This window comes from Uranotaenia lowii, chromosome 2 (assembly GCF_029784155.1).
Source record: "Uranotaenia lowii strain MFRU-FL chromosome 2, ASM2978415v1, whole genome shotgun sequence".
Taxonomy (NCBI): Eukaryota; Metazoa; Arthropoda; class Insecta; order Diptera; family Culicidae; genus Uranotaenia; species Uranotaenia lowii.
In genome coordinates this window covers 117,738,970-117,751,149 of record NC_073692.1, presented here as the reverse complement: position 1 = coordinate 117,751,149, position 12,180 = coordinate 117,738,970, and the positions used below count along the sequence as shown (strand labels likewise).

The following is a 12,180-nucleotide window of genomic DNA, read 5'->3' as shown; positions in this document are numbered from 1 at the left end:
ACATATACACAGCTGCTAAAGCCAGGCAGCTTGGCCGATGATTGTTTGCCGGTAAATTGAAGGAATGTTTTTGTTGTTGCTTTAGCTACATACACACGCACAGCTTTGCCGTGTTTGCCGGTTGATTGAATTAGAAGGATGTTTTTGTTGTTGCTTTTGCTACATTCACACGCGCAGTGCTCGGTTCGCTGGCTGCCTGGTGTTGGCCGGTATTTATTTCCATCCTTCTTCGGCTTGTGATGCGATGGGGAGGGACGCGAAAACGTTTTTATTTTGTTTCATTCAGACATACGCAATTCGGTTGCGCTGGGAGTTTAATGCCGGTGGGCGCAAATCGAATCAGTGCCGGTCGCGTTATCTTCTTGTACCAATGATGCTATGAAATTGACTACACGCCATTGGCACAGAGGCTGAATTTTGGGTGTAATTTTCAGTTCGAATAATCATAAGAAATTAGAAATGAAAATCTGCTTCGAAATCTTGGTTCAAATTTGGTTTAACCTTTCATATCAAATTTGAATCATGTTTTCGAGATAATATGCATTTTCCATATTTCGATAATAGTTTTCCTGGGCTTGTGATATAGCTCAGTTGGCAAGTCTGTTGTCTCCTGAGCCGATGTCCGTGAGTTCGAGCCCAAGAGTAAACATCGAACACAGTTGTACCGGATAAGTTTTTCAATAACGATCCGCCAACTGTACCGTTGATAAAGTCGCGAATGCCATAAAGATGGTAAAACGACTATAATCGAAACAAAAAAAAAAAAAAAGATAATAGTTTTCCGAATATGAGATAAGAGAAATTTGGTTTTATATACAAATTCGGAATTCTTGATCATAGTTTTTACTATGTTTCCACAAAATAAAAAAATCAAAACATTAAAAATGGCAATCCAAAATTTAAAGTAAGATTCCGATCTTTGAAAATTCACATTTTAATTTTGATTCACAATGCGGTTTAAAAATAAATAATTTAAATAGTGAATTTAGATTAATCGGCTCCGTAACTTGGCTCATAAAATGCTTATCTGGAATAAGATTCGGAAATCGTATTTTTTGTGCACTTTAGAAATCGTATATAAATTCGAATAAAAATTCAAAGCGCAATTTTTGAATTCAGGTTCAGAATGCAGATTCAAAATACAAAAAAAGGATTAGCTTTAAATGAATTTTCCAATTTACATAAATTGTTGAGCAAGGCAAGAGATCATGTACATAACATATTGCGGACCAAACGAAAATATCGTTTTTTCACTTGCCAACAGTGTGCTACACTTCGAAGTACAACTCGAATTGACTGAATTCAAGTGTTAAACTTTGTTTGACAAAATTGAACACAACGTTTGCCGTTACTTAAAAATGCTTAATTTGTAAAACTTAGTTCAGGGGTTTTTGAGATACTGAATGCTGAATATCGGTGTTTCTCGTCAAAGATTTCTTTGCGGTCCTTAATGTGTTAAAATTGCTTGACAATTAAATTTCTAGATTTTAATTTTTTAGACAAAACTAGTTTGTAAACACAATTCAGCTGAAAATCACAAATAAGAGGTAGAATTTGAGTTTTCTGTTCAAAACCCAAATTTTAAAAAAATCATCCACAGGATTTTCATTATGGAATTGATTCTTTATGAAAAATATTTACATTAAAAGAAAAACCATCACCTAAAATTCAATATTTTTACAGTGTATTTTTTATCATTATAAACATATTAAGGACACCAACATTTGTCATTTTATGTTTCAGAAACCAATTAACAAAATTCTGTGTTGTGTTACATTTTGTAGATTTAGATTAGATTCATAATATTTGAATTATATTAGCATACTAGTGGCAAGCAAAAAAACGAGAAATCTCGTATTTGGTCCACAATGTATTGCCCTTTTTTAAAGCCAAATTTCATACTAAAATCATTCATTTCGTTGAATTTTGCATCAAGAAAATTTGATCCAAAAATCTGATAATTTTTTTCGTTTTAATTTTTTGGAAAATTTAATTTAAATTCATCAAAGGTTAAAATCTTTGAATTTGAAAAATAATTTGGAAGATTGGGCTTGTTTGATTTGAGTATTGAATTTTTTTTTTCTGAAATGAAAAACTCTGTTAAAAAAAATTTATTTTGTGCCGAAATCAACTAAATTTGATCTACCACACTCTTGAAAAAATTCAAAGATTTTACCATCGATGAAAGCGAATTCAGCCCACCTTTTAGGTTTAGGACCAATTTTTTAAAGTTAAAATTTAATACGAAAACTTTTAAGTACTTAAAATGATGAACCATATAGTAACAAACATAAATTTTTTTAAAATTTTGTTTGTTTTCGTGAATTGTTGGGCAAAAACTCATAGATAAAAATCAGTCACAAAACCCCCTCCCCCCCCATGAGTCGGTTCTTCCTACGGCCCTGCAGTAGATATTCTATATCCTCAGATTTATTTATAGAAGGATACATAAGTTGTATAATAGATGGAGATGAAAAATTAAAAAAAAATAATAAAAGTTTCCACTATTCTTCCCTAATTCCAAATTTTCTAAATACGTGTGATTTTGTTCAATACAATTCAAGCGAGGAGGAGCAGTGTGCAGTAGTACACTCATTTGATACCTCCCTCTCCTCCATCCCCTACCCCCACCACCTTCGTGATTCACTCTCTAAAAATATAGATCTTTTTAACCAAATCTTTATTGACTGAATTTTGAAAATTTGTTAAATCATTCCCCCAAGAGCCAACTCTAGGTCTAGGTTTGAATGATTTTCATCTGAATTTTTTTAAGATTGTTCTCAAAATATTCTAGTCTGCTGGATTTTTTTTAATATTCTTAATTAATTTATCATATAAGCACGCTAAAAAATATTTTTAAAAGTGAAAACCTTGAGAAAAGGAATGAATTTAATGAAAAATTGCATTAGAATCGTCCTTAATTTTGAGAATATTTCCCAAACCCGAAATTGTATTGCAACAAAATTCCAAATTTGTTCTTGGGATCTTGAAATCCATTCCATGAACAAAATGTGACCGAGAGATTTCCGCTTTGGAACATTTATTGCATGTTTAGCTTGTAGTAAGTTTGATTAGATCAGGCTTTATCTAGCCTTTTTTGACATCATTTCATTTAATAATTGGAAACTGTATACAAAACTTCATCGAAATTTGATGTTAAAATTTAAAACAAAATTGTTGGGATTATTTTTTATTCCTGAAAAAAATGATCGTTTCACTCCTAAACCTAAACCTAACACTTCTTTCTGTTTTTTTTTTTATTTTAACAACTTTTTATTTACAAGTATTTAATCTGCCTTTTGGATTTCAAAGAACACATTTGAATTATTTTTGTTTGTTAGTAATGAATGTTTGGCTGTATAAGGGACAGTTCCCTACAAAATTAAATTTTTCAATACATTTTCACGACTTCAATATGATTTTCTAAAATTTTGTTTGAATGATTCGGTTTTTTATTCAATTTTATATGGGTTGTAAAAAAATAAACTTAAAAAAAAAACTAATCGGCTCAAACTCGTTGTAAGATTTACTGAATTAAAGTAACTCTTCAACTCAAAGATTTCCACTAATCGGCCTTTTCCTTAAAGTTTTCCCCCGCTGAAACGCAGTTCAGGATAAAGTAAAAGGAGGAAAAAAAACCGTAATAAAGAATGACCGAGGAAAATTGATTACAAATTTAATCCAGCCAGGCCGCGGGCCGAGAGGTTGGACTCGATGTTTTTTTCCTGCCAGCCAACCATCCGGTTCGTATTGCTAAGGGTATCATTATACTGGAGGAAGCCCCCTCAACCCCGACAAAAAAGGGTACATTTGCGGAATTTTCGCCAAGGAGAAAGCAGCAATCTTTTACCAATTTTGTACAAATCTTCCCGGAAATTTTCACCTGGGGCCAAAAGGATGTAGGAAATTCGGAGAAAAGGGTAACCTGGTGTATATTGCTTGGATTGGTTCGAGCATTGATGGTGTAAAATGGCCGTTAGGCGATTGTGTGGGCATCGCTTTCCAAAATAATTGAAGGTACGTGAGAATGGAGTGTCATGGCGAAGAATTCGGCCCACGGCTCTCTAATGAAACTGACACGTTTAAAGCCGGTGAGCCCATTTCTGCTTAAATCGAGAATGCGGCATTCGGGAGGAAGAAACACCGGAATAAGGAAAAAAAATCTTCCGCAATGATGAAGGTTTATTTTTAAGAGCACCCAAATTCCGTCGAAGAAGGGTCGGAAAAGTTTAAGCCGATGATCCTTTTCTCGTTTGTCGACAAAATTTTTACTGCATGCGGAAAAGTTTTTTTTTCTGCTCTTCTCTTACTTTTGCATTCCTTTTGAGCCGAAAATGATTTCTTCAGGATTGGTTTTTAATTCATCATTTTTGAACACAAAAAAGATGTCCCTTTTGGGCTGAAACTTTTACCTGGCTGGCAGTTATTCAAAGACAATAAGTGAAACGATCTTAAATTATCTTAGGCATCAGACCAATAAATAAAAAAAAAATTAAGAAACCAGAACCAAAAAATAAGTGCATTTTTTAAAGCACAGCTCCATTATGCTATTTGAAACTCTTATTTGAATTTTTTTTAATCTGATAATTTGATGATTTGATTATTTGATTATTGATGATTTGATGATTTGATGATTTGATGATTTGATGATTTGATGATTTGATGATTTGATGATTTGATGATTTGATGATTTGATGATTTGATGATTTGATGATTTGATGATTTGATGATTTGATGATTTGATGATTTGATGATTTGATGATTTGATGATTTGATGATTTGATGATTTGATGATTTGATGATTTGATGATTTGATGATTTGATGATTTGATGATTTGATGATTTGATGATTTGATGATTTGATGATTTGATGATTTGATGATTTGATGATTTGATGATTTGATGATTTGATGATTTGATGATTTGATGATTTGATGATTTGATGATTTGATGATTTGATGATTTGAAGTTTGATGATTTGATGATTTGATGATTTGATGATTTGATGATTTGATGATTTGATGATTTGATGATTTGATGATTTGATGATTTGATGATTTGATGATTTGATGATTTGATGATTTGATGATTTGATGATTTGATGATTTGATGATTTGATGATTTGATGATTTGATGATTTGATGATTTGATGATTTGTTATTAATGATTTTCTGGTATCTGGATCGTTGATAAAAAGACGCGAATGATCCAAAGATGACTAATGATCAGAAAAAAAATGTTTAATGGGGTATTGTGACCTATTCAAGGTTTTCACTTTTTTTGAGAAAGGGGTCATCCGCCGCCATAGATCGGACCCTTCTTTGGAGAAAAATTAAAGGTATCCTTTTTATTATAAGGCTTGTGGCGAATGTCCACGAAACTACCAAAAGGGTTAAGCTCTTAACAACCTTTATTTACTCCGCACAGCATCCCTCAACCCAGATAGTTGACAGGTTTCCGTCCATGCGGAATATTAATGAGCGAACCCTCAGCAGCTAATCGAAATAATGAGTCATCTTGCGCGCGCGACCCGTCATTCTTGACAAGACGTTGTCACGTCCTCCTTCGAGGCTGGAAGGAGGAATCCCTTATCAAGGCCCATCATCAACGTGAAGCCTTCGTCGTCATTTTTGTCGCGTAGACGATTTATGAGCGAAACCGGAAGGTGCCCCCTTTTGAAAAACTTTTTTCTCTCCCTGCCTCATCCTGACGGGAGCTCGGAATTCCTACCAAAGCCCATTATCATCAGCTGTTTCGAAACGGTGACAAATTTTCTACTGCCGCTGCTATTCTCCAGAGCAATAATTAGAACGTCACCATCAAGTGGCTACATAATGATGGCGAAAATTTTATGAGTGATAATTTCGTTAATTGCAAAGTTATAAACACCTCCTACCGCGAAGTGGCACGGATAAAAGTTTCTCCTTTCGCGCTGACATGTGCCCCCATTGAGTGAGGGTAGAAGATCCGGTGATGAGCTAAATCCATTCTTAATTACCTTCACATCCAGAACCCTACACAAAATATAACGACCCAAACGTTTTTCGGGAGTAAATTAACCAACAATAAACGATTCGGGGAAGTTGATTCCGTTATAAAATACTATTTAATTGCCTATTCTCATTGCCCTCAACTGAAGAATTTGGATCTAATGAAATGAAATTTGTTTCCTTCTATCGTTACAGCTCTCGGAAATCTAGGAAGTGTCCTTAGCGCGCAGGGTCGCAACCAGGAGGCCAAGGAAGCCTTGAAGGCTGCCCTCAGCTACCGCCCTAACATGGCGGATGTACATTACAATCTGTGAGTATAAACTGTTTATTTTGAGCGTGCGTAAAACGCTAGATCTATGTGTCCATTTTTTGGGGGAATTTTTGAAGAGTGTAAAGCGTTGAATATGGAACCAGTCTCATTGTGGAGTAAGCTTCAAAATATTGGCTTAACAAAACGTAAATTGTCTTTAATCTATCGATCTCCGCGTTTAATTATCCCTTTCCTTTTTCTCCTTTTCTTTTTTGTCCATCATAATTTTGAATGTTGAAAGATGAACTCAATACTTGAATCCATTAAACGAATACATGGACAACAATGCGAAAAGTCTCTGTGAATGAAACTTAAGCAACTGTTGTACAAAAAATATTAGTCTCCAGGCTCCGAAATACTAAATGGTTTGAGCCGTTTCAAATAATCGAATTGTAAAAAAAAACGTAAATCTAGTGCAAAAAATGATTTTCATCCAAATATAATTAATCAAAAATTTCATGAAAGTTTTACTGTAAACCGTATTGGATCTTATTAGCATTATCGTGCAAATTCATCATGGTTTGAATTCAACTACATTCAAGAATATGAAATTATCAATAATTTGTACGAAGTAACATTAAATGTCATAGAACTAGACTAAGGTTTCCAGATTGCCCGATTTTATCCGGATTTGCCCGGATATTTAATAAAAAATTGAGAAAAGGCCAGCCCGGCACGGTTATCCGTATTTTATTGAAATAAGCCCGGATTTAACCCTGATTTTTTCACTTTTTTCGTCAAATTAAACAAAAAAAAACAAATTGTATTGTAAAAATGTTCATTTATGCATCCAAAACGAAATTTTTTGAGCAACTTTTATACAAACAATCATGAAAGGTTTTTTGAAGGCCCAAAATGTGACTTAAAATCTGTCGATGAGCTTCGATGATTTTTTTTCCTCAAATTTTAGGTGTCAGGTTCAGGTTTCTATGTAAAATAGCCCAGATTAGTCCGGCCCGGGTACGTGCTGAAAAAATACTGGCAACCTTAAACTAGACAAAATACCGTTTAAATTTATCATGCACTTTCAGTCACTTATCATAAAACATTTATCACACATTTTTCGATAAAAAAAAATCAAAACATCCAAATACCCAAAAACTTGAGAACTTTAAATAATAATTTCTTTTAAGCAAAAAGCAAACGATATGCATCTTATGAGCTCTATCAAAAATATTAGAACGAATTATTGAAAATCAAATTAATACATATTTCAATTATTATTATTATTATTATTTATTTCAGACCTTTTAACCACCCGGTTCATTCGAGTCTATAAACATATTTAAATGCATTCAATTTAATTACAGAACATCAATCTGGATATCAAACAAGTCATAGCACCAAAAGAGCAATACTTATTGATGGAGGTTGTAAAGTTGTTTTAGTGCTCCACGGTTGTTCAACAGCATTTGAAACAATTTCTCACAGAACACTATGTAAACAGTTAAACAGAAATTTTAAATTCAAGCCGATGGTTGTTGACTTAATTTTTTAGTACCAGGAAGGCAGACAACAAGCAGATTACAGCAACAAAGAATTGATTTATACCCGTAAATTCTGGAGTGCCGCAAGGATCCGTTTTAGGGCCAATATTGCTCACAATGAATATAAACGATCTTCCAAGTGTTATAAGTGTAAGTGTTGTCGACAGAATGAGAACTACACTTGATTCATGCATCCGTTTTGTTTTTTGTTTGAATCGTTTAGATCGAGATACTCATTTACACCAGAAGTTGCGAGGTTATAATTTTTAAAAAATTTTTAAAGTAAAACGAATATTCGAAAATAGAGAAGCAACTCAATATGAATTTGAAAGTGCATTCCATCAATACTTTGAAGACATTGTGACATACAAAAGACAAGTTTCTTTCACCACTTTTGATAAATAAACTAAACTTAACTAAAGAGGATGTGATTGGAAAAAACATTACTGACATAAAGACTCAAGATCCCAAGTAAAATGCATGAGCACTTTATTCAAGCGAAATAAGAATAAACATTTTATTTGATCCTCCTATTTGATAATTCATCAAAAAGTAAAATCTAGTGATAATCAAACAAACAAGTACTTTACCAAACTTTTTATGAGCCTAATGCTAAAAAATTGAAGAAAAAAAAAATGTATAAACATATAAAGCCGTCCACACTTACCCCAGGTAGGGTTAAATTTCATTTTTTTTTGTAAATAATAATTTTTTTTTTCATTTAAACCGTCATTTTCCCAACTAGTGATTTCGAATGTAATGATTGTTCAAATAAAAGGATTCAAAAGATGCGCATCAACTCGACACCGTATTTAAAAATAGAAAATTCACAAATAGACGCTGATAACATACGCTTTTGTCGGAATCGTATCTTTTTCCCAACTATTGGATAGCTTAAAAGTAAATTTAACATTCTGCATTAAAAATTTTAAAAAATAGTGCATAGTATTGTTTAAATAGTTATCATCCACACTTACCCCGGTGTAATCATTTTATTTTCCCAAAAAAAAATTAAAAATGTTAATTTATGCGTCCAAAACGAAATAGTTTTTTTCTTGATTTGTGTAGAGGAATTCCTGGGATTTGACAAATTTGAACGGGTATTTCCTAGATTTTTAGTCGACAATTTTGAATTCAAATGCCCGGATGTGGCCAGGTTTTTAAATGAAGTAAACCGGATTTGTCCGGCCCTGGTACGCGCTAAAAAATTCTGGAAACCTTAATCTACTGAGTTTATAATTTAGATATCTTCTTATATGTTTTCTGTTATCTAATTTATGCTTTTGGCTGTGAAATTCTGATAGTGGAAGGATATTTTTCGGCTTATTCAGTCTACTTGGCAATGAAAATGAATATCGTTTTCACTTCCGACGTTTTTGTGATTTATTCTATTTTTATCAGGAATTTAATATAATTTAGCTGAGCTTTGAGTTTTGACTTTGAGTTCAATATACAGAGATTTTTGTCCCTAGGTCATAGTTCCGAGTTCAAAATTCAAAGATCAGAATTATCATTTCTTAGTACGAATGATTAGTTTTGAATTCTGAGCTCTGAGCTCTTACTGAACTCTTACTTACTCTACCTAGTACTGAATGTATAATTCATATGTGTCTCAATTTTTTAGTTGTGGATTTTAATTCTGAGTTCTGTGTTAAAACTTTTAACTTTTAACTTAAAAGTATCAAGTTCTTATTCCAAAGTTCTGAGCTGTAACGAATGATTTTCAATTTCTGAGCTTCAAATTCTACGTTCCGAAATTTTAATTCGGAGATTTACACACTTATTTTCGAGTTTTGAATTATCATTCCAAAATTCTTAGCCTTCTTTTTCAAGTTATGAGTTTCTAAGTTCTAAATTCTGAGCTCTGAGTCCCAATTTCAGAGTTCTGAGTTTTGAGTGGGAGAGAATAAAGAATACTTAATCCTCTTTTCTTATTTTCATCTTATCTTTATGGAAAAGTTTAGCAACTCGCCGTCTTTTATATATTATTACAGCTTGTAATTTCAAATTTATATGCTCAAAAAGTTGGAACGATACAAAAACTCATAGATGAACATAGAAGATACGTTTTCGTGGGACTTGAAATATTGTGATATTTTTCAACCCTTTAATGCATGACTTTTTTTAAATGAAAATATCAGCTATTGGTTCATTGAAATAACAAGATTTCAATTCGAATAACACAACACAACAGGTTTGAAGTCGTTTTTTCGAGTATTGTAAAAGTTATGGCCAATCAAAGTTAAAAAATAATTTTTGAAATTCTTAAGTAATTACAATACGATTTTGCCAATTTCTTCGAAACCTTGATTATTGGGTGCAGGAAGGTGTTTCTGATTGATTGAGATGAACAAATTTGTTAAAATTTGCAAAACTGAAAAAAAAACAACGATTTCCAAAAACTACTTTTTTAAAAAAAATAAAAAAATTTGAATTTTTCATTTTTTCCGCATACTTTGTTCGATATCCCCCTCATACATTAGAATACCGCAATAAAAATACTATGGACTGATTTCTTTCAATCTCTAGAATTTTATTTGTGAATACATCATTCAAAAATTTCCACGCATTTTCGAGATATTTGGATTTTGATTAGTGTTGTTTTAAAACAACACTATGCATTAAAGGGTTAAGTTACAGGAGACTTGATTCTTTACCAAACGAGATTTGATTATTAATTCAGGATGCCCTGATCGTAGGCAAAATCTAGTATAACCGAAGATGAATGGTCCGTTGACTATTTTTTGCCATTTCAGTTCTCATTTCATAGTTTGTTAGTAACAGACAAAGAGAATTCTAAAAGATTGTCTACTACCTTAATATTATAACATATTTCAAGGCTCAATTTTCTAGTTTTTAAATTAATACAGTATTTTCAGTCCTTTTTAACAGATAATTACTGAATAAACATTAGTTTTTGCACTGATGTCAGTAATTTCATGATAACCAATAATCACGATCCATTCAGAAGAAATATATATCTTTTTGGATTCTAAGGATAAATTAAACCCATAACATACATTTTGAAAAACTTCTTCTTAATAAAAGAGAGTTTACTATTAATTAGAAAATATGGCATTGTGAAATTCATGTTATACTCCAACGATTGACATATTTCAAAAAATATTGTTATGATAATTTTTTCATGGGAGAAACATTTTAAAGTGATAAAAAAAGATCTTAAAATCACTTATCTAGCACTCGAAAAATAAAATTTTTATAATTTTTGAGATACCACCATTGTTGTTCTGTTCTATTCGGCACATTTTTCTAGAACATTTGATATTTGTAAGACATTCCTGTTTCGAGATAAAATGAAGAATCAAGTATCCCCAGGGATCAAGTCTCCTCTTTCTCCCCTACTGTGTTGAATTCTGATCAGAACATTTCTAATTCCCGAGCACTGATTTCTGAGTTTGTTGTAATCAACTTTAGGCCCATATTGGTGAAAGTAAAATTATAAACTTGAATATTTAAAGCTCTGGTTATTGGTTGCACTTTTTGATTCTTAATTTAAATTTTCTTCGATCGAATATTGAAATAAATTATTTAAACCATGAGATAACAATACAATTTTCTATCTTGATTTTCATTAAGAGCTTTCAGTTCCAAGTTCAGATCTCTGTGCGTTGATTTTTTTTAAATTCTGAGAGCTACATTCTGTTTTATCAGCTAGGGGCCGTTCAGATACCACGTGGACAGAAAAATGAGATTTTTGATCCCCTCCTCCCCCTCCGTGGACAAGCGTGGACATTTGGCAAACCCCTACCCCCCTACCCGGATGTCCACGTGGACATGTTTGAAATAGTTTTTTTTAATATTTATAATTTGACAATTAAAAAACACTACTTTTTACCTTTTTTTATTGATATGGCTGATTTTGAAAAAACTGAATAATAATTTCCTGATATAAAATAGTTTTAAAATGTTTAAATTTTTAATTTATCATATTTATCACTTGTACCTACTAATTGTTCAAACATAAACTGGAAAGCTTTGCAATTTCAAGATTTTGATTTGAACATCTTAATATTTATTCACCTTTAGAAAATATTTTGAAAGTAAGTATGTCCACGTGGACATGACCCAAACCCCTACCCCCCTCACCGTGGACAAGCGTGGACATTTCCATACCCCCCTCCCCCCCCCCCCCCCCTAAGTTGTCCACGTGGTATGTGAATGGCCCCTTACGTGCTTTTATTTCAGACTCAAAAATTCTAATTTCCTTGATAAAACTTCTAAGATATGAGTTTTGAATTTTTAGCAGTGAGTTATAATTTTTAACCTTAATTTCTTGATTCTAATTTTCAAATTTGATTTGGTTCACCGCATTTACTTATTATCTTTTTCAATCGATGTTTCTCGGTGATTTTATAGAGGAAAATTGGGATGA

The 12,180-nt window shown here is 32.3% G+C and overlaps 1 protein-coding gene across 1 annotated transcript in view; it reads left to right on the top strand.

Moving 5' to 3' along the window:
* LOC129743637 (protein O-mannosyl-transferase TMTC2-like) overlaps nucleotides 1–12,180 on the top strand; it is an 878,041-nt gene that overhangs the window by 612,628 nt on the left and 253,233 nt on the right. The window contains exon 6 of the mRNA XM_055735714.1: nucleotides 6,186–6,300. Coding sequence (XP_055591689.1) covers nucleotides 6,186–6,300 — 115 coding nt within the window. The remainder of the gene's footprint in view (nucleotides 1–6,185; nucleotides 6,301–12,180) is intronic.